Genomic DNA, 23804 nt, shown 5'->3' with positions numbered 1-23804 from the left:
TGTGCAAACACAGTTGAACATACAACGTTCGAATTTTCTGCAGTTTCTTTCTCTAAATGATTCTTTGAAAATTTTCTTAAGCTTCTTATTTTACAGATCGAACCGAAGACCAGGGAGCTTGATTACATATCGTACGGTACTGATGTAAACATCATACGCAATAAGGACATTCCGGTGTCACTAGTCGAGCACGTTCGTAGTCAGTTCGAACAAATCTTTTCGTGCTAGGAGAATCATTCCGCAAGAACATCGCAATGAACGCACTGAAATTTTCAGAAGAATTCACTCAGTTGCTTTGCCGCTGGACGAGGCCTGTTCCGAACGTAATGTATTTGCTTCTTTTTTAATTGTTTAATCGAGATACCTCCAGCTAAGGGATTCTCAATTGCCGTTTCTCATCATTGCCTGTTTCTACAAAATTTAGTTGTTAAAAAAGGAATAACGTGATACTATATATTCTGCAGCGTTAGCATTATATATTAGTAACATTATTTTCTGTTAGGGAAATGTTGAACATCGTGGGAAAATTAATTTTGCGACGATGTGGTGTGTACAGAATTATTCTCTAACGACAATTCTTCGCGGTAAACAATCTGTTCTCTTTTATTAACGAAGAAATAATTAAATTTATGCGGTGGCAGTTACATTGATTACAATGTTTACATTCAAATTTAAGGGGGCCGGCAGGGTTTGAAATTCATATGCTTATGCATGGGTCAAAACCTTTTCAAACTATCGCTTCAATATTGCAATGAGCAGTTTAAAAGTGGTCACTTGTGTTTCCTAAAAGTCCAATTTATGTCTGTATAGAGCCCAAATTTCGAATTTCTACCTCATCGGGGAGTAATTAACGATATTCGGCAGAAAATTCGAATTCTGAAGCAAGTATGACGTCACAAGATGGCTGCCGCTGAGAGATTCTCTTAATTTCGCGAGATTTAGTGTTCGTATCGAAAAAAGGGCTCTATACAGACATAGCGAAGACATGTACAAACACGGTGGTATGCATTTTTAATTGATTACTTACTTATTTAAGACGTAAAATGTCTAGAAAAAAGGCACAGGATAACATAGCGTGACAGTCAAGGCCAAATGCCTGCCGGCCCCCTTAAATACAAATGTGTGGCTACCTTCCCGCTACAAATTATATCTCAAAAGTGGATATAAAACATCGGTGGTAGACTAGGAAAATTCGTGCAAATATTTAAAAAATACATAAATACCTATAAATTCGATATATTCTGATTAAGATTTCCTTATTAATCCACTATTTTAAGCCCAACATATTTTCTACCAACAAAGCAAATTTTTCTAATTTTATATTCTCCTTGAAACTGAGGACTGAAAATACATTTAAAGATTTTCGGTTTTTGGTCCTACAGCTCCGAAAGTTTAATTAAAAATAAATAATTAGATGAATTTTTAACCACTGCAGGAGGATGGAACTTCAGCACCCCTCTTAACAAATCAGGAAATACAAGTCAGTATACAGAATGTGCAGCAAGTGATTCTTGGCGTGAATCCACCGGTGCCAGATTATTCGTCGGTGAGAACACCTGCGACAGGGATTGCAGTTTGCACTCCCTCCGCACCAATGATACCGAAAGCCAGCCTGGATTCAGCGAATATATCTCTGGGAAGGTTGTTAATGTCACGTAAATTTGTTTAAATTCTCAATTCTCTCTTGCAATTGTGTGTCTTATTCGAGCGTAATGATTTTAGGTATAGGTCGTTGGATACGTTAATGACTGACGATAAAGATGCCACGCTTAAAATTGAGAATGTGGGATCGAAGAGCCAGGAAGACATGGATGTCGACGATGCTGTTCAGATTGAACCCATAGTCGACGAGAAGAAGGTGTTTATTGATAGCAAAGACAATTTTTGGTATCGTCTACGAAATTTTTCCTTGGCTGGAAAAAATTAGCGTTAAAGAGTTGTTAGAGAAGTGATTTTATTTTTTCTAGTAGTGGAGGGCCAACCCATTTGAATAATTAACCTGTACATATGTATAACAATATGTATAACAGATCTGATAAAAATTATTCAAATATGAAGTTGTTTTCACCGTTTGAAATTTTTCTATTTAAAGATAATAAAAAATAGTTGGTGATACGGGTAATTATATAATGAATATAAAGCACATGGATGATAATAAATACATTTTTCATTCTGCTTTACTATTCAAATGGGTTAATGTAGTTTTAATTCAATTGATTTGAATAATTATGGTGATTTAATCGGAATTGCTTTTATTATTCGATCTTTGCTTCCTATGTTAGTGATGCGAAATTAATTTGTTCCACGTTCACAGCACATATCACTGTCGAGCCCAGCGATTCATGTGAACAAAATCGCCAGATCCGACACTTTCATTCGCGAACAAGAGAAGGCCAAAGCCAACGCCGAACAAGCAGAAAGCAGCACTATTATCGAGAACGAACCGTCTCTTTGTGAACTGCAAAGGATCCTGAAAAAAATTGACGAGCTGCGAGAGTGCGCTGCCAATCTTGTATCGAGAATCGATGATGTGAAAAAGGTTGACAAATTTACTTTACTCTTTCATTATTTCATACACGATGACATCACCGTTCCTGAGATGAACTCGACAATAAATCCCATCATTCTTGCAGCATTCACTCCAGCATATTTAAATTTCTTTAGATCATCGTCTGAATACTTCTTAAATTAGAGGTTCAAGAATCATTTGACACATTATGACACATTATAACATTAACTGACTTTCTTTTTTTAGACTTAACAAAATATTCTCTCTGACTGTGCTATCATTTGATGTATTTATTCAAAAAATTTATGACAAAAACACAATTTCTAAATAATAATGAACTCGTGAAGATTAAAACAATGGAACAATTCTAATTGGCAGAAGAATATGGAGGAGTGTATTTTAAAATCATTTTAGTATTCGCCTCTTACTTGATATACTTATTTAAACTATAGCAAATATTCTAACCTGAAACATTCATTGAAAAAATGAAACTATGATTAAATTACAATGTTTAGATAAAGAGAAACGTGTGAAGGTGATAAAAGCATATTTTAATTTTATTTTATTATTCGCCTTTAATTTGTCAAGAGAAGATTACGATGAAGAGTATATTAATTTCATTTTATTATTTGCCTCTAAATTGGTATATTTATTTACAACTTGAAACTATAGTAAACACTCGGTGTATTCATTTGAAAAATGAAACTGTGATTAAGTTACAATTTTTAGATAACGAGAAACGTGTTAAGATTATAAATTGGAATAAATGTAATAGACAGGAGAATATGAAAGAGCATATTTTCATTTTATTTTATTATTCGCCTCTAAATTGACATAGAGAAAATATGAAAAAGATTATTTTAATTTAATTTTATTATTCGCCTCTAACTTGACATAGAGAGAATATGAAAAAGACAATTTTAATTTCATTTTATTATTACTCAATTACAATTTTTAGGTAATGAGAAACGCGTGAAGGTTATAAATTGGAATAACTGTAATAGGCAGAAGCCCACTAGCTCGATACTAATCAAGGAAAAATCTCTAAAAATCCGCAGGATGTATGTCCGCAATCAACGAAGCCTATTCGACGATTGTCTTCCATCGGAGGTTTCCCGGGATTGGGTCGGTCCTCGACGTTGATAAGACCAATTCCATCGTCTAAGATGAGAAGATCCACGTCAGGCATCCCAGGGACACCCACGTCCTCGAAATTGAGCTCGATGCTCAAGGCTGAGAAGATTACGAGCTCCACAAGGCGGACCACGGTGGTCACTTCATCGGAACAATCACCGAAGAGAGCGCTCAGGAATCGTTCGCCATCGGTGACACCCATAATCACCAAAAAATCGCCATGCACCACGAAAAATCCCAAGTACGCTCACGTGCAGAGTACTATACCGAAACCGACGTCATTTAAACGGAAAGCACAATAACTCGAAGTCTACAACCGTACGAGACAACAAAGCTAAGAATTTCCGGTTTATGAAATTCAATTACAAATTTGACATTTAGGTGAGGCGTCCAGTTTTTTTATTCAGACATACAGTGACGATCATAAGTGTAAACACACTTCGCTAGTTTTACGTGAAACGTGATAATACAACCTATTTTTCAATTGAATGATAAAGATTAGGTACTAATAATTACAAAGTGAATAGGATAAACAAAGCACAGCAGTTTATTTTCGTTAATATTAATAATATACGGAATATTTATCGAAAATTGGGATTGAAAACAATTTTTACAGTTTTGCACTTTAATTGTGCTCGTCGAAATGAAGCTTTAAATTAATATTTTGTCCATTTTCCTTTACTTTTTTGTACTGCTTCTAGCCTGCATACTATCTATCTATGTGCAATTTCACGTGCAGCTCTGTCAAAAACAAGTTGCGGTCTATCGTTTCTTGAAGAAGTTGACAAACTACCATGGGTTTTCTTTATTCTTGCAACCATCGTATGACTTACACCACATTTTACTGCAATTTGCCGTAGTGAAAATCCTGTATCGCTCAATGAAATGATACTGTTTCTTTTATCTGAACTAAATGGCACCTTGACTTAGGCGTGTCAACTATTGTAACTTTCAAATAGGAGAAAAACTGTGTAAACACCAGTTCTCTTAACCGTTTCTGATTAAACGTGCAAAACTGTAAACATTGCTTCAAATCCTTATTTTTGTAAAATATTTTATATATTCTTAATATTATCTGACGTAAACTGTTATGTTTTATTTATCACATTCACCGTATAATTATTACTACCTAAGCTTTATCATTCAATTGAAAAATATGTTGTATTATCACGTTTTATGTAACACTAGCGAAGTGTGTTTACACTTTTTGCTCGTTACCGTATATAGATCAAACACTGTATCACAAACAAACAAACTTTGGAACGTGTCAGAAATCGGCCATTCGCAAAGATCTGACCTGACGACAGTCACTTGGTTTCCGTGACGAATTCCGTCTCGCTCAGAGGTGTTACAAATTCCTGAAAGAGTGAACCACTCCCAGGACCCGTTCGCTCGTTAGTAATGGCGGATATTTTTCTCTGGTTCGCCGAAAATCCCCGCTAAACCGAGTTGCACGCTGCGCCCGCGGTAACGGGCATGATGAATCGCTTAGAAGCCGGTGCCAGTGTCCAGTCGATTAAAATCTTAGGACGGCAGGCAGCGCTCGAAATCGCCGCGATAAATCATGGAAAAGAGAAAATCGATCTTCACGCCCATTTCTGCGGGGGAATCGGTTGGCTCGCGGCCACGCTCCGAGCACGAGAGCCCGCGATCAAACAACGCGGAGCGGGGCTTAACAATTTTCGCCTGCCGACGACGCTCCCATTCTCGCAGCCCGTCGCAGGGCTTCAGGTGTGCAAGGTGTTCGCAGAGCGCAACGGTGGTGGGGAGAAAACGACGAAAATGCATCAACCAGAGCACGGCCCGCGGCCGATTCACCCACGTCGGACCGGCCGATCGAGTTTCGAAAGTACGTGTACTCGAACGATCGGTGAGTACATCGGTGATGCAACTTCATCGAACGCCGTCAATGATCTGAATTTTAAACCTCGCGACCGGGGACATTGAATTATTCCACCGGCGCGTATGTAAAGTGTCTCGTTTAGCTTATTAAGCGAGTGACGGGACCAGCGAGAAATTTCCACGCTGTGCCCTCTGGTTCAATAGCTTGCCGGGATTTTATGTTATCTGCGGAGATCATGAACTCTTTTAATCATTGTATTACTTCTTTTTGATATACGATTTTCAGTTTTTGATTCAGTTAGAAACACGTAACACAAGGCGGACAAAATTGGAATAAAATATAGTTTACATTCATGCAGATAAAATGAAGTGGAAGAAATACTTTTTGGATTAAAAAGAAATTAAGAAGACACCGAACACGAATGACCAGTTAACACGAGATAACAGGTTAAAAATGAGAAATTAACAATTAGGGATTTGCGAATAAATTTCATTGCAAACAAGAATTTTTACCAGCAGTGATATAGTCGAATAATTTCTGTAGGCTTGTTACTACTTTTTACTACTACTCTCACTACCGCGGGCCAAACCCCGTTGGGGGTTAAGAAGCTCGAGATGCTACGGACGCGGAGGAGTGTAAACATAACGTGGCCCGGTTATGTCTCCTGAACGACACACGACGCTGGCAAGACCCGTATTGTTGACTTATATCGAGAATTCACTGTACATTCCTTCATTATTTCCTATTTTCGCTATTGTTCTGTTCTGTGTTCGGCGTGAATCAAAGAATAGTATCTCCTGGCCGATTTATGGTCCTAGCTAGACCCATGTTTTGGATATATATCGTTGCATTAGAATAATTCGAATTTTGCAGGTGAAATATGCGATTTCTGACACGTTCGCTACCAGCGATTTTTTTGGTGATAGTTGCACCGTGGTTCTTTCTGCAAAATTAAAATTTGTTACACTAATTGCAAGATACAAAAGCTGAGTACACGTTTGTTGTTAGACAATTATTTGTCAAATTGAAATTTAATGTGCCAATATTTTCTCTCTGAGGTTGTTCGCTTACAAGTATAGCCTGTTTCGTATAGCCTGTTTCTGACATATAAATTGTAATGTATAAATGAAATGCGTCTATAAGGTTTACTATTTGTGTCCTAAATTAATGAATGTTAATGTGCCACTTTGTTGATATTCTAAATTAATGAATGTTAATGTGTCACTTTGCTGATGTCCTAAATTAATGAATGTTAATGTGTCACTTTGATGCTTGTCAGCTCGAAAAATAGATAAAACGTATTTTGGAGAATAGATAAAAATTTAGAGTGAAGATGAAAATTATCTATTAAATTCTTTGAAAGGCCCAAACGTATTGGATTAACTTATATTAAGATAGCGAATTTTAACTCGTAATACAATATTGAATGTAGTATTTATTTTTCTATAATTTTAAAATGAACTCTAATTGAAACATTGTGAAAGTTATTGCATGTTCTTTGTGAAAATAGTGAAATAAAAATATCATTGAGCAAGTACGTATTCATTAAAAGTATCTTCAATGAAATAATCGAAAATTGAAGGAAATAGTTCCATTGCATTCCTAATATAATGATGTAAATAAATATATTCTGATTGTACTGGCAGAATCTGTTCAAATTTATTATAATGAACGAATTATATTTCATTTTTATATTTTACAATTTGCCTAATAATACAATTGCCTAATGGCACACTTCATTATGGCAAACTGCTTTCGTAATGGCGAAATGTCTTAAATATCATAGTAACAAGAATGTAATATTACCATTACTCGTATGTTAAATATTGTAACATAGGTACAACACAAAGTAGAGGAATGAACAACATCATTTAAATAACCTATTCTGTCTATAGTTGTTCTATTTCTAATTGAAATACCTCATATGTGAAATACCAAACAAATTTACAAATTCTTGAATCTTTTTTTTTTTATTATAATGATAAGGATAGAAGCTATGATAAATTTCAATGTGCTGCAAATATCAATTAGTTCTCCAGGGACAACCTCCATTAAACTTACAACATGCGCTATGTTTTAAAATTATTTATTATTTTCTTTTATTTGGAACAGCACAGTGCAATATCGTTTCTCATTATCTGCAACACGCTCGTTCAATTGATTAAAAATTACTCCGTCTTAATTACGAGAAGAGGGGGAAGCCAGAGAAAACCAGTTAACCAACGAACCCTTGTACGTCACTAAGTTACGGCGGACAAATTAACTATTAGCATCCCGGCCTCTAATTATAAAAATCGCGTAGGCGTTACTTTGGCGCCGCGCGCCTTCATCAATCATCCGTCAATCTGGGAACCGGCATTTCTTTTAGATTATCCGATCTTTGTCTAGATAGGTAGGTTACTAGGGAGTTGGTAATCTCTCAACTTGCAATTATCCCTTACGATCTGAACGCTTTATCTAGGCTTGGATCGTGTTGAACCGTCATTTGACAGTAGATAGGTAGTTGTAGACAGGAATTATGCTGTTGAGCAGGTTTTTTTACGGTGTAAAACCTGGAAAATTAACTTTTCATTTGATTTCTTACCTGCATATCTGTGGGCGGAGTTATTTCATTTGATATATTGTTAGAGAGTTTTCGATTCTAATCAGTTAACATGGACAAGAAGTAAAATTATTTAATAACAGGGACCAAAAATAGCAGTTATTCTAAAATTTTCTACGATAAAAATCATCAATAAAAAGTTGACTATTATTAAAATTTAAGACAATCTACACATAATACAAGAAAAAAATTCGAAGAACAAAATGATTAAAAAATATCGATCGTTATACTTTTTGGTTACAAGTGGCAGTTATTAGTGTCCAAAAACTTGGATTCTCCTCGATAACTGTTATCGAGGAAGAAAAACTGTTTCGATTGCTCAAAACAGTTAACTATGAGAGAAGTTCGTTTCGATCGCTCATAACAGTTATCGATGATCGAATTACTCTTCACTTGTTCATAATAATTATTGATGAGAAAATTCATTTCAGTTGCTTATTCAATTACTGAGATATGTACTAATTTTCGGAAGGAGCAAGCCTGTGAAATTCATTGAGAAGGTTTCGTACAACAAAACGAATCAACAGACCATAAGAATAGCACAAAATCTGAAAAAAAAATTTTTTTAATTTTTTCAACTGGGAAAATCAGAAATACAGTGAATTCTCGCTATGAGTCAGTTGCGCCGTTCTGGTGACTGACTCTTATACGAAATCTGAGGTTGTCGCCGAGCGTCGCATTTAAAATACACAGGGCACGCTGGAAACCTAAGAGTCATATCCGTCTACATGTCAAAAAAGCATATGACTACTAAGCGATAGTAGACTGAGAAAATGTCTTTCTCCGATACAATGTTGCACGTAGCTCGAGAGACGGCTCTCATGCTTCGGCTCCTCACCGCGGTGGTGTGGGTAGTTCCACTGACTTCAATTGGTAAGGTTGGCACTGACTCGTAATGAGAATTCACTGTATAGACTCCCGTATTTATCAAAACTAGCGTGGATAATTCACGCTGTGCCCTAAATTCAGCTTAGCGTTGAACGAACCTTTTCTGCTCTAAAATTAACGTTAGATGATTTGCCGGTGTAATTTGCCAGGAGAAAATTCGGAGAAATGTTTGTCACATTAAATTTTGATTGTAGCAATTAATTTTATAAATAAAAAATTGATTAAATAGTTGATTTTCTACCATTTGAAAGTTGTACTATTTAGTAATAACTATTACAAATTTCCTTCATCAATATGTAACTGTTATGAGCGATCGAAATGAGCTTCTCTCATTGATAACTATTATGAGCGACCGACTTATCGATAACTGTTATGAGCGACCGACATAAATTTCTCCTATCGATAACTGTTATGAACGATCGAAATAAATTTCTCTCATTTGATAACTGTTATAAATGATAATGACGATAACATTTACCAACAAGAGAAAAAATTTTCTGTTACTTATATCCTTATTTGTAACCAATACGATTTTAGTCAATGAAATACTTGTTATTCCATGAATTTTTCTTTTCGGTTATAACAGTTATGGTCCCTGGTTAATAAGAATAATTTCATTCATATTTAGACTAACAACTCGATGCGTTTACATCAGAAATGAATGGACCAGATTCGAAACAGTAAAATTCATTTGACAAATAAAAATTCAGTCCGTTTGTTATTAACGTCTCCGCAGGCACAAGAAATCTCATTGTAGGATATGAAACATTAGATCCGAGACACTTTTATCCGCCGACAAAACCGTCGATTTTCCAAGAGCCCGTGCGCAGCTAACGATCTCTCTCGACCACATTAACCATCTGATTTATAGAACTCATCTTTCGATGCCTGCACGCTGTATAAAAGACTGTTGCTAAACAATAATAATATATTGGGTCATCCCATAAGCAATGTCGTTTTTCAATCTATTTTTCAGCGAAGAAGTTAATGTATATCGAATAATCAAAAAAACATAATAATAATTTAAAAATAATTTTAATCGTCGAAGTATTGTTCATCATTCTCTGCGATCTGTCTCCATATTTCAACTAATTTTTTTATGCCATTCCTGAAAAATAGATTTAAAAAATGACATTACTTAATTATGGGATCACATAATATTTTGTGTCACGAATGCACAGAATTTATTCGTTATTAAATATTGTATTAGGAATATCTTTCTAAAACGACAGTTGACGTAAGATGTATAAACACATAAATGTTTAGACAAAATAAATATACCCAATAGTGTTGTACTTCCGTGCAAGAGATGATTCCTGAGGTCATTTGAAGTAATTTTTTTCTTTGCGAAAATGTTCTCCGCAAAAAACACAGACCAATCACAGCGCGATCAATGCTGACGTCACGCTCAGCGGGACCTATCGCCAATCAGGAATTTGTCTGCTGTAGCCGTGCTCTGATTGGCTCGCGTTTTTCGTTAATAACTCGGTAACAAAGCCGCGGAGAACATTTTCGCAACGAAAAAGTTACTTCAATTGACGCCAGGAATCACCCCTTACAAGGAAGTACATTTTTTAATTAAATTAAATACACAAAATTTTCAATTAGAGACAGGGCCTGATGTTAGTTTGTCGACGCTCGTTGTAATGAGTTAATTCTTCAGCAAATAATTATAACAGTCCAAAACTGACTGTAAAATAAAAAGAATGTTAAATAGAATTGTTCGATGGCAGATCCTTATGCAAACTAGAAAAAATCTATGTCAATCGTGAGGAACAAAAGTGAAACAAAAATGTCTTTCCTCTTTTAATAATTTCGATGAATTGAAGACATAAAAATATCCTCAAATTCTTTTAATGTATTTACAGTTTTGTGTTTGACCTACTCATTTTGACATGAATAAAATCCACATTCTAATAATTGTAATTCATATTATATTGCCAAGTGAAAACGATCTTACATTTCTATTATCATATTGACGATTGAATCGAGGATGTTATCAAGGCGTTCACAGTCTCAGTTGTTAGCTAAAACTTTATGAACTCTGCTCTCTCAGGGAACAGAAATCTTTATACATCGTTAGAGTGTAAAATTAATCTTCTCCCGTTCCTCTTTGCCGCTGCAACTCTTCGAACAATGTTTCACCTGGAATTTTAAAACGAGAACTTTGCTGAAGAGCTTCGAGTTGGTTCCGAAAGTTTTTAACTGGAAGTTCCTCCAGTTTATTCGCTGAAGGAATATAAATATCCACGGTACGTACCGTGCAACTAAAATCATTTCTAAACTATGTAACATGATAAATCAGAACCCAAAATTCCGAATGCATTTTATGCTTTACACCTCGTGATAATGGGTTCTAGGATAACGTTCCACTAATTTTGTCTTTATACTTTAAATTAACTATACATATTAAGGGGACCCATGAGTAATCAATTATTTTGAAATCTAAAACAAACTTTGTAGTAAACTCAAGTTTTTATTTCTTAATCTATTACTGTGCATATAATTATAACTGTGCCTACATTAATACTTATTTTTAAAGTATAATGAATATTAAATTTTTCCATTGATACCAGTTAATATATATGTTGTATATCTCTTTGTTAATATTTATTATGCTTTAAAAATAAGTATAATTGATATAGCCACGGTAGTTGGTACCCACACAGTAATTGACTCCCTTACCCTATTTATTTAACAATCGATCAACTGAAATAATTTCTAAACCACACGCTGAATAAAAAGCAAAACATAAAATTAAACACGATTTAAAATTTCTGCTCTACATGCGTGTTAATTTAACACATTTAAATAATAATTAAATAGTGAAATTTCGGGCAGTAGAAATTAGGGTTCTAATTGCATTTGGAGCGTCCTAATGGAGAATGATTACGGACCTAGCAGATCTGATATTAATTCGACACATTATACGCTCAAATAATAATTAAAATGTGAAATTTTGGGCATTAGGAATTAGGATTTTAATTGCATTTAGAACGTCATGATGGTGAATAATCGTGGAACCGGCAAAACGTCCACATTTTTGCCGTACCGTTCGCGTCCCAGAGAAATCCTCGGCCGAAAGACAAATAACAGTCTGTGTTAACTTACGGAAGCTTGATCCATTCGCCAAACGAGCGAGAATTAGCCAGAACGGAGTCCCGGTGGCTAAAATGCGCTCGAAACAAAGCTAGACATAACGTTCGCTTGTGCAAACACAGTTGAACATACAACGTTCGAATTTTCTGCAGTTTCTTTCTCTAAATGATTCTTTGAAAATTTTCTTAAGCTTCTTATTTTACAGATCGAACCGAAGACCAGGGAGCTTGATTACATATCGTACGGTACTGATGTAAACATCATACGCAATAAGGACATTCCGGTGTCACTAGTCGAGCACGTTCGTAGTCAGTTCGAACAAATCTTTTCGTGCTAGGAGAATCATTCCGCAAGAACATCGCAATGAACGCGCTGAAATTTTCAGAAGAATTCACTCAGTTGCTTTGCCGCTAGACGAGGCCTGTTCCGAACGTAATGTATTTGCTTCTTTTTTAATTGTTTAATCGAGATACCTCCAGCTAAGGGATTCTCAATTGCCGTTTCTCATCATTGCCTGTTTCTACAAAATTTAGTTGTTAAAAAAGGAATAACGTGATACTATATATTCTGCAGCGTTAGCATTATATATTAGTAACATTATTTTCTGTTAGGGAAATGTTGAACATCGTGGGAAAATTAATTTTGCGACGATGTGGTGTGTACAGAATTATTCTCTAACGACAATTCTTCGCGGTAAACAATCTGTTCTCTTTTATTAACGAAGAAATAATTAAATTTATGCGGTGGCAGTTACATTGATTACAATGTTTACATTCAAATTTAAGGGGGCCGGCAGGGTTTGAAATCCATATGCTTATGCATGGGTCAAAACCTTTTCAAACTATCGCTTCAATATTGCAATGAGCAGTTTAAAAGTGGTCACTTGTGTTTCCTAAAAGTCCAATTTATGTCTGTATAGAGCCCAAATTTCGAATTTCTACCTCATCGGGGAGTAGTTAACGATATTCGGCAGAAAATTCGAATTCTGAAGCAAGTATGACGTCACAAGATGGCTGCCGCTGAGAGATTCTCTTAATTTCGCGAGATTTAGTGTTCGTATCGAAAAAAGGGCTCTATACAGACATAGCGAAGACATGTACAAACACGGTGGTATGCATTTTTAATTGATTACTTACTTATTTAAGACGTAAAATGTCTAGAAAAAAGGCACAGGATAACATAGCGTGACAGTCAAGGCCAAATGCCTGCCGGCCCCCTTAAATACAAATGTGTGGCTACCTTCCCGCTACAAATTATATCTCAAAAGTGGATATAAAACATCGGTGGTAGACTAGGAAAATTCGTGCAAATATTTAAAAAATACATAAATACCTATAAATTCGATATATTCTGATTAAGATTTCCTTATTAATCCACTATTTTAAGCCCAACATATTTTCTACCAACAAAGCAAATTTTTCTAATTTTATATTCTCCTTGAAACTGAGGACTGAAAATACATTTAAAGATTTTCGGTTTTTGGTCCTACAGCTCCGAATTTTTAACCACTGCAGGAGGATGGAACTTCAGCACCCCTCTTAACAAATCAGGAAATACAAGTCAGTATACAGAATGTGCAGCAAGTGATTCTTGGCGTGAATCCACCGGTGCCAGATTATTCGTCGGTGAGAACACCTGCGACAGGGATTGCAGTTTGCACTCCCTCCGCACCAATGATACCGAAATCCAGCCTGGATTCAGCGAATATATCTCTGGGAAGGTTGTTAATGTCACGTAAATTTGTTTAAATTCTCAATTCTCTCTTGCAATTGTGTGTCTTATTCGAGCGTAATGATTTTAGGTATAGGTCGTTGGATACGTTAATGACTGACGATAAAGATGCCACGCCTAAAATTGAGAATGTGGGATCGAAGAGCCAGGAAGACATGGATGTCGACGATGCTGTTCAAATTGAACCCATAGTCGACGAGAAGAAGGTGTTTATTGATAGCAAAGACAATTTTTGGTATCGTCTACGAAATTTTTCCTTGGCTGGAAAAAATTAGCGTTAAAGAGTTGTTAGAGAAGTGATTTTACTTTTTCTAGTAGTGGAGGGCCAACCCATTTGAATAATTAACCTGTACATATGTATAACAATATGTATAACAGATCTGATAAAAATTATTCAAATATGAAGTTGTTTTCACCGTTTGAAATTTTTCTATTTAAAGATAATAAAAAATAGTTGGTGACACGGGTAATTATATAATGAATATAAAGCACATGGATGATAATAAATACATTTTTTATTCTGCTTTACTATTCAAATGGGTTAATGTAGTTTTAATTCAATTGATTTGAATAATTATGGTGATTTAATCGGAATTGCTTCGATTATTCGATCTTTGCTTCCTATGTTAGTGATGCGAAATTAATTTGTTCCACGTTCACAGCACATATCACTGTCGAGCCCAGCGATTCATGTGAACAAAATCACCAGATCCGACACTTTCATTCGCGAACAAGAGAAGGCCAAAGCCAACGCCGAACAAGCAGAAAGCAGCACTATTATCGAGAACGAACCGTCTCTTTGTGAACTGCAAAGGATCCTGAAAAAAATTGACGAGCTGCGAGAGTGCGCTGCCAATCTTGTATCGAGAATCGATGATGTGAAAAAGGTTGACAAATTTACTTTACTCTTTCATTATTTCATACACGATGACATCACCGTTCCTGAGATGAACTCGACAATAAATCCCATCATTCTTGCAGCATTCACTCCAGCATATTTAAATTTCTTTAGATCATCGCCTGAATACTTCTTAAATTAGAGGTTCAAGAATCATTTGACACATTATGACACATTATAACATTAACTGACTTTCTTTTTTTAGACTTAACAAAATATTCTCTCTGACTGTGCTATCATTTGATGTATTTATTAAAAAAAAATTATGACAAAAACACAATTTCTAAATAATAATGAACTCGTGAAGATTAAAACAATGGAACAATTCTAATTGGCAGAAGAATATGGAGGAGTGTATTTTAAAATCATTTTAGTATTCGCCTCTTACTTGATATACTTATTTAAACTATAGCAAATATTTTAACCTGAAACATTCATTGAAAAAATGAAACTAAGATTAAATTACAATTTTTAGATAACGAGAAACGTGTGAAGGTGATAAAAGCATATTTTAATTTTATTTTATTATTCGCCTTTAATTTGTCAAGAGAAGATTACGATGAAGAGTATATTAATTTCATTTTATTATTTGCCTCTAAATTGGTATATTTATTTACAACTTGAAACTACAGTAAACACTCTAACTTGGTGTATTCATTTTAAAAATGAAACTGTGATTAAGTTACAATTTTTAGATAACGAGAAACGTGTTAAGGTTATAAATTGGAATAAATTTAATAGACAGAAGAGTATGAAAGAGCATATTTTCATTTTATTTTATTATTCGCCTCTAAATTGACATAGAGAAAATATGAAAAAGATTATTTTAATTTAATTTTATTATTCGCCTCTAACTTGACATAGAGAGAATATGAAAAAGACAATTTTAATTTCATTTTATTATTACTCAATTACAATTTTTAGGTAATGAGAAACGCGTGAAGGTTATAAATTGGAATAACTGTAATAGGCAGAAGCCCACTAGCTCGATACTAATCAAGGAAAAATCTCTAAAAATCCGCAGGATGTATGTCCGCAATCAACGATGCCTATTCGACGATTGTCTTCCATCGGAGGTTTCCCGGGATTGGGTCGGCCCTCGACGTTGATAAGACCAATTCCATCGTCTAAGATGAGAAGATCCACGTCAGGCATCCCAGGGACACCCACGTCCTCGAAATTGAGCTCGATGCTCAAGGCTGAGAAGATTACGAGCTCCACAAGGCGGACCACGGTGGTCACTTCATCGGAACGATCACCGAACAGAGCGCTCAGGAATCGTTCGCCATCGGTGACACCCATAATCATCAAAAAATCGCCATGCACCACGAAAAATCCCAAGTACGCTCACGTGCAGAGTACTATACCGAAACCGACGTCACTTAAACGGAAAGCACAATAACTCGAAGTCTACAACCGTACGAGACAACAAAGCTAAGAATTTCCGGTTTATGAAATTCAATTACAAATTTGACATTTAGGTGAGGCGTCCAGTTTTTTTATTCAGACATACAGTGACGATCATAAGTGTAAACACACTTCGCTAGTTTTACGTGAAACGTCATAATACAACCTATTTTTCAATTGAATGATAAAGATTAGGTACTAATAATTACAAAGTGAATAGGATAAACAAAACACAGCAGTTTATTTTAATAGGATTGAAAACAATTTTTACAGTTTTGCACTTTAATTGTGCTCGTCGAAATGAAGCTTTAAATTAATATTTTGTCCATTTTCCTTTACTTTTTTGTACTGCTTCTAGCCTGCATACTATCTATCTATGTGCAATTTCACGTGCAGCTCTGTCAAAAACAAGTTGCGGTCTATCGTTTCTTGAAGAAGTTGACAAACTACCATGGGTTTTCTTTATTCTTGCAACCATCGTATGACTTACACCACATTTTACTGCAATTTGCCGTAGTGAAAATCCTGTATCGCTCAATGAAATGATACTGTTTCTTTTATCTGAACTAAATGGCACCTTGACTTAGGCGTGTCAACTATTGTAACTTTCAAATAGGAGAAAAACTGTGTAAACACCAGTTCTCTTAACCGTTTCTGATTAAACGTGCAAAACTGTAAACATTGCTTCAAATCCTTATTTTTATTTATCACATTCACCGTATAATTATTACTACCTAAGCTTTATCATTCAATTGAAAAATATGTTGTATTATCACGTTTTATGTAACACTAGCGAAGTGTGTTTACACTTTTTGCTCGTTACCGTATATAGATCAAACAACTGTTGCAGGTGTTCTCACCGACGAATAATCTGGCACCGGTGGATTCACGCCAAGAATCACTTGCTGCACATTCTGTATACTGACTTGTATTTCCTGATTTGTTAAGAGGGGTGCTGAAGTTCCATCCTCCTGCAGTGGTTAAAAATTCATCTAATTATTTATTTTTAATTAAACTTTCGGAGCTGTAGGACCAAAAACCGAAAATCTTTAAATCCTCTTTTCAGTCCTCAGTTTCGATTGCTCAAAACAGTTAACTATGAGAGAAGTTCGTTTCGATCGCTCATAACAGTTATCGATGATCGAATTACTCTTCACTTGTTCATAATAATTATTGATGAGAAAATTCATTTCAGTTGCTTATTCAATTACTGAGATATGTACTAATTTTCGGAAGGAGCAAGCCTGTGAAATTCATTGAGAAGGTTTCGTACAACAAAACGAATCAACAGACCATAAGAATAGCACAAAATCTGAAAAAAAATTTTTTTAATTTTTTCATCTGGGAAAATCAGAAATACAGTGAATTCTCGCTATGAGTCAGTTGCGCCGTTCTGGTGACTGACTCTTATACGAAATCTGAGGTTGTCGCCGAGCGTCGCATTTAAAATACACAGGGCACGCTGGAAACCTAAGAGTCATATCCGTCTACATGTCAAAAAAGCATATGACTACTAAGCGATAGTAGACTGAGAAAATGTCTTTCTCCGATACAATGTTGCACGTAGCTCGAGAGACGGCTCTCATGCTTCGGCTCCTCACCGCGGTGGTGTGGGTAGTTCCACTGACTTCAATTGGTAAGGTTGGCACTGACTCGTAATGAGAATTCACTGTATAGACTCCCGTATTTATCAAAACTAGCGTGGATAATTCACGCTGTGCCCTAAATTCAGCTTAGCGTTGAACGAACCTTTTCTGCTCTAAAATTAACGTTAGATGATTTGCCGGTGTAATTTGCCAGGAGAAAATTCGGAGAAATGTTTGTCACATTAAATTTTGATTGTAGCAATTAATTTTATAAATAAAAAATTGATTAAATAGTTGATTTTCTACCATTTGAAAGTTGTACTATTTAGTAATAACTATTACAAATTTCCTTCATCAATATGTAACTGTTATGAGCGATCGAAATGAGCTTCTCTCATTGATAACTATTATGAGCGACCGACTTATCGATAACTGTTATGAGCGACCGACATAAATTTCTCCTATCGATAACTGTTATGAACGATCGAAATAAATTTCTCTCATTTGATAACTGTTATAAATGATAATGACGATAACATTTACCAACAAGAGAAAAAATTTTCTGTTACTTATATCCTTATTTGTAACCAATACGATTTTAGTCAATGAAATACTTGTTATTCCATGAATTTTTCTTTTCGGTTATAACAGTTATGGTCCCTGGTTAATAAGAATAATTTCATTCATATTTAGACTAACAACTCGATGCGTTTACATCAGAAATGAATGGACCAGATTCGAAACAGTAAAATTCATTTGACAAATAAAAATTCAGTCCGTTTGTTATTAACGTCTCCGCAGGCACAAGAAATCTCATTATAGGATATTAAACATTAGATCCGAGACACTTTTATCCGCCGACAAAACCGTCGATTTTCCAAGAGCCCGTGCGCAGCTAACGATCTCTCTCGACCACATTAACCATCTGATTTATAGAACTCATCTTTCGATGCCTGCACGCTGTATAAAAGACTGTTGCTAAACGTCCGTTGCTGAGAGCACAGGAGTCCCGAATCGCTCCGCGCCGCGACTCTCTCCGAAATTCTCCACGCTTTTTCCCTTTCTGCGAGTATGTTTTTGAAAGATGCGATTCGTTTTTGCCGTGCAAATTGCCCGTTCCCGAAACGTCATCGGTAGGCCGACGGCACCAGGAAAAAGGTGAGTGCAGCGCGAATTAGCAAAAAGACAGGGGCGCGAGGCGTCGCAAATTCATTTCCCGAGCGAAATGCCAGGTGGATCCTCGCTGATCACGGTATTGACGGCGAGAAGAACGTGTCATTACGGCGACTGAGAAAGAACTGTCTCAGTCATTAATATTGATGAACCGTGTTTTCAGCGGTAATGGCCGATGACACGATAACGCGCACGACGACCGACCGAATAATTTCATTGGCGGCTTTGCGAAACTCTCATGTAAATCGTGCGAAATCCCGCGGTCGTATAATAATTGGCGTCGATTATCACGTTAGAAAGATCGCGTAATAACAGTGTCCACGGTCGCGCTATAGTTTCATGCGAATTCGATCGCCCCGCGGCTGCTGCACCCGCAACGGGCTCCATCGGGCACTGCAATCGGTACATCATCGGCTGATGAAGAGGCGTCGCGGAATCACCCTTCGCAGGGGTTGAGATATCTGATGCACAGGTGAACCTATATGCTTTTGGTGAATTGCATGTCATCAAGTAAATGCACAGAGATCCGCGAAATTATTCTTGCAAAAGATATGCCTGAACAACGATGACGCAAATCGCGATCGTGAGGGGGATTGAATGGTTGAGAAGACAGCTTCATTTTCGCATGTCAGTGGATACTATCGTTCATTTGTTAATACCAGAGGACATTTATATTGTATACGATTTTTTTAACTGGACGAAATATTATTAGCTCAACCATTTTAAGAATAAAGAGAAAAACAACGTTCATTTTCTTTCTACGAGTTATTTTAGAATAATCGAAATAGGGTAAAAATTGATTTTGATCAAGAAATAGTTTCTTATAGCCAGAGTAAAATAAACGCTCTGTTGGGTTTTGTTAATATTCACGTATCTTTGAATTTTACACATTTACAAATACCACAACTTGTATAAAGATCCATAGTTTAGCCAGAAATATTGCTATGACTAACGGGGGACCTTTATGCAGAATAAAATTTGTGTCTATATGAATTGCAAGAAGCTGGAGTGAAATAAAAATTTGTTTTCTTTCTTAATATGTTTAATGGGCTGAAAATAATATAACAGTATTGTTAAATTCTTCTAATGTTGTTGCTATTTTAAATGACACCTACTCATTTTTGTTACAAATGCATAAAATCCGCTGTCTAGCCGTGACATTATTGAAAACAAATATGCGTAGATTGCAGATTTTTATGCAAAATTTTCTGCATTGGAAATACTGTTAGTAATAAAAGAATACCAGTGCATAATTTAGAAAACCATATTTATTAAAATCCAATAAATTGATATAAGAAAATTTGACTTACACTTATTAGAATTATATTTCCCGAATACATATTTCTCCAAAGATTCCACGCCCCATTGAAGCACAATAAACTATCACACTTAATCCCCGATTAAAAATCAGGCACACTAAATTACCTTCGACACTCACAAAACCAAATACTATCGAGCTCCCCAAAAACTGCACACTTTTAAAGTCCGTTATCTCTATTTGCATCTATCCAATCAACTCGAGGCCCCATTCCAGAAACCTTATAACCCGAAATTTATTTATAATTCTCACCCTATGTTCAACGATCCTCCGCACCGTCTCCCATAATTCATCCCAGAAGAAAAAAAAATCAGGTTACCGGTACGGAGAGGAGAAGAGGGAAGGGATGGGGGGGGGGGGTTAATTTAATTCCACCGAGCAACCTTAATTCTAACCTTCGGCTTCCTCGACCGAAGAGATCAAGACCACTAAATCAAGAAAGACCACGAAAGGCCGTATCGATCAATTCCGCCATCGAAAAACAAACTCATTGCGCGAAGTACCCGAAACTTACCCGCCTTCATGATCGGCGCAATCGATGGAAAGGTAATACGGCCGCGAGTATGCGATCACGCGATCGATACCCTAATCCCAGACTGTTGGGGGGCTGCAATTTGGCCACGCTCTTCGGGACCGGTCCACCTTGGCACCTGTCCGAAGGCGGGATCTACGATTCTCATGCAAACTTGAACAACTTCAGGTAGCAAAAAGTCTTCGATCTTAGCGTCTCGTTCATTGCAACCTGCGGGATCGGGGGACCAAATCGATGAGCAAGGAGAATGCTGGAGGCGAGAGAAAAATACACTCCTGGACAAAAATTATTCGCGTTGCCACGAACGTTACGCGAAATTGCTCGAGAAGCGTCGCTGCGAATGTCCAACGTATTTGTTGCGTTCCTGTAAGTTTATTGAACGATTGAAAATCAGGCAGAAACCTCGGCTGAACCTAGATATTTAAATTGTGACAATTTCGTGAAAACGTACAGTACAACCGTAAGACTGGACTCATTTCACAGCTTGAGGCCTCCACTTTCGCAAAACAGTGTTCATTTTCCTCTCAGATATTTTTACATGACGTGCCAAGTGGGACACTGATGATGACCCATTTTTCCTCAAAACAAACGTCTTTCCTCAATTCAAACGTCTCCAAAAATTTTCAAAAATTTTTCTTGTAAACGAATCTACCATAGACTTGAAGATCGAAGTCTTTTCTTTGCGACGACCCCTTAAAAATTGATGTACAATTTTCTTTCACTGTTTTATGGAATAAAAGTGAGGAACAAGTTCGGTCGCTCAAGTAAAATTACGCCATTGTAAAGTTGGCGGCACACCTCTCATTCAATGCTCGATAAAACGAATAATAAAAGTCGCAGATCAATTTTTAAAATGTCATTGTAAAGAGGAAGCTTCAGTCTTCAAATCTGTGGCCGATTCATTTCCGAGAAAAATTTTTTGATGATTTTACAGACGATTCAATATACAGCTTTTTCGCCCAAAACGGTGTCCTCAGTTTTTCACCTACCATATTATGCAAAAATGTCCTGGTAAAAACTGAACGATACACCGCTATAACGGAGGCTTTAAGTTTTCAAATGAGTCCAAGTTTGTTATTCTAGTATTATTTTTCACGGAATTTTCGCAGTTCAAACACAGTTAATTTCTCGAGAATCGGACATTCAGTGTTTAAACACTTTTCGAATCCATTGTACGTAGTCGACGCGAAATTAAAGATAGCACACGCATGCTATCATTTTGTCCAGGAGTGTATCAAGCGAGAGATATGAAGAAGGGGATGGGAGCAGAAGAGGGTATAGCGAAAAATGGGTGGAGAATAGAAGCAGCCAGGATACGGTAAACGCCAGTTTGGCGTATCCCGGCGTGGTCCATCCGGCCGGAAAGGCTTTGGGATGGGGGAAAGATGATTATACGTGTCTTTTTAACACAAAAGGCTCGAAAACCAACACCGTAATACGACGGGGTGGCCAGCGCCCTGTAATTCGCCGCGTCCACGCCGAAGCTTGGTTTCGTGATGAGACAACCGTCCCGAAAATTGCGATAGTCGGCCACGAAATAAGGTGAGATTGGTTCGATCCTCTGGTCCCGTCGCGTCGCCGTTAACCAACGGGGCCCCCTCCTGCCCGAGTTATTATTTGTTTTTGCCCCGGGCGACTATCACGGTACTTATCGAGTCACCGTTTGCCTCAGCTGCAACGGCGAGAGCACACCGTCACGCCCCGATCCGTTCGGCGAAGAACAAGAAGAGACCAACAGACGATCAGGCTTGTTTCTCGAAAACGCGTGGGTGCCGCGCCGATCCGGACCCGGATTCTCGATCCTCGTTCCCTGGAGCATTATCGGGTGACGGATGCGATTTTTCTGCTAGCCGGAATGCCTGGAAATTCCCGGATTCTTATTCCGTCGAGCAGAGAAACCGATCGGTTTGTATTGCTAGTGTCACGTCCCGTGGTTTAGTCACAAATGACAGCTAATCGTTGATTGAAGTTTTCCGACGATGTTCCGCGGGAAATATAAAACGAATAAAATGTAACCACCATTTTAAGAGAATATTCTAATTATACGAGTAACAGCGTTAGATTGAAGAATTTAGTCTCCGTAAGTTATTGAACACTATCAATATTATTCGGTTTAAATTCCGTTCAAGAAATTGAATATCCTTTTCGGAATAAAATCCAGAATTCGAGCTCCAAGACTCGTCAAGTAATTATAAAACAATTAAAACACTGAAGGGTCACTCACCGAAAAAGAGAAAACACACGATAATAAACGAAGCCCACGTGTTTCACTAAAGCCAATGCCGAACGTGAACGCACAACAAGAAATGATCGACGAAGGAGACGAAGAATCATCCGCACTGACCGACTTGAAGAGACTGACTAACGAAGAAGATGGGGGCGGTACGACGAGCAAAGATTCATACAAAGAAATCGATAAGCAATTAGCTGACCACAGACCTCTTAGAAGAATTGCCGATATTCAAATAGAAGACATCAGCTTAATAAGCGTTCCCTGAAATAAAGAAATCGATTCCACAGACTTTCCAGGAAACTTGCCGATATCTAAATCGAACATCCGCAAACATCAGCTGAAATCGAATCGTAGCCATGGCGAGGCAACCTGACGTCCTAGGAAGAGCGATTACTAAGAACTATGAAACAATAGATCATTTCGAGAAATGGTCAACTAGGGAACAAAGAAGAAATTGGCCTATAAAAGAAGCAGTTTCCTTTCAGGACCAGTCGATCCAGTGTAGTCAATCCATCAAAACAATTAAAACCAACACCAGTGAAAATAATTGTAAGTAATCATAGTGAAGAGTGCCCTTTTTCACGAACGAGCTATCTCTTATTAAACATAAGTTGTATCAATTTTAATAATTTTCTGTATGTATCCGACATATGTCGCAAAATAAAAAAAAAATAAATATAAATAATATTTATGCTCATAGTGAACAGTTATCCTAGCTTTCAAATCAATCAGAACTAGACTTCAACTTCCCTTAGTTTTTTATTTTAACTAATTATCTATTGATTAATGTAGATGCTAATATTTAAATAAACAAATTTTGATTTACATTATCAGACTGTTTTTATTTTCAT

General features: G+C 36.6%; 2 protein-coding genes across 3 annotated transcripts; both read left to right on the top strand.

Moving 5' to 3' along the window:
* The first annotated feature begins 209 nt into the window (after positions 1–209).
* On the top strand, positions 210–3945 carry LOC143353319 (uncharacterized). The gene is made up of 5 exons (XM_076786545.1): positions 210–323; positions 1436–1641; positions 1723–1858; positions 2315–2539; positions 3568–3945. Exons 1-5 carry the CDS (start codon positions 255–257, stop codon positions 3943–3945), a joined length of 1014 nt encoding a protein of 337 aa, XP_076642660.1. The 5' UTR covers positions 210–254.
* Positions 3946–12372: 8427 nt separating this feature from the next.
* Positions 12373–16248, top strand: LOC143354402 (uncharacterized). Of its 2 annotated transcripts, none has more exons than XM_076788581.1 (5): positions 12373–12507; positions 13590–13795; positions 13877–14012; positions 14469–14693; positions 15729–16248. In XM_076788581.1, the coding sequence occupies exons 2-5, from the start codon at positions 13749–13751 to the stop codon at positions 16104–16106; spliced, it is 786 nt and encodes a 261-aa protein (XP_076644696.1). In that variant the 5' UTR covers positions 12373–12507; positions 13590–13748; the 3' UTR covers positions 16107–16248. The 2 variants fall into 2 exon arrangements, with proteins under 2 accessions (XP_076644696.1, XP_076644610.1); XM_076788495.1 differs by having other exon boundaries at positions 13567–13795.
* Positions 16249–23804: the final 7556 nt, after the last annotated feature.

Source organism: Halictus rubicundus, chromosome 1 (genome assembly GCF_050948215.1).
Source record: "Halictus rubicundus isolate RS-2024b chromosome 1, iyHalRubi1_principal, whole genome shotgun sequence".
NCBI lineage: Eukaryota > Metazoa > Arthropoda > Insecta > Hymenoptera > Halictidae > Halictus > Halictus rubicundus.
The sequence above is the reverse complement of the archived record's forward strand: the minus strand, read 5'-3'. Positions and strand labels throughout refer to the sequence as shown.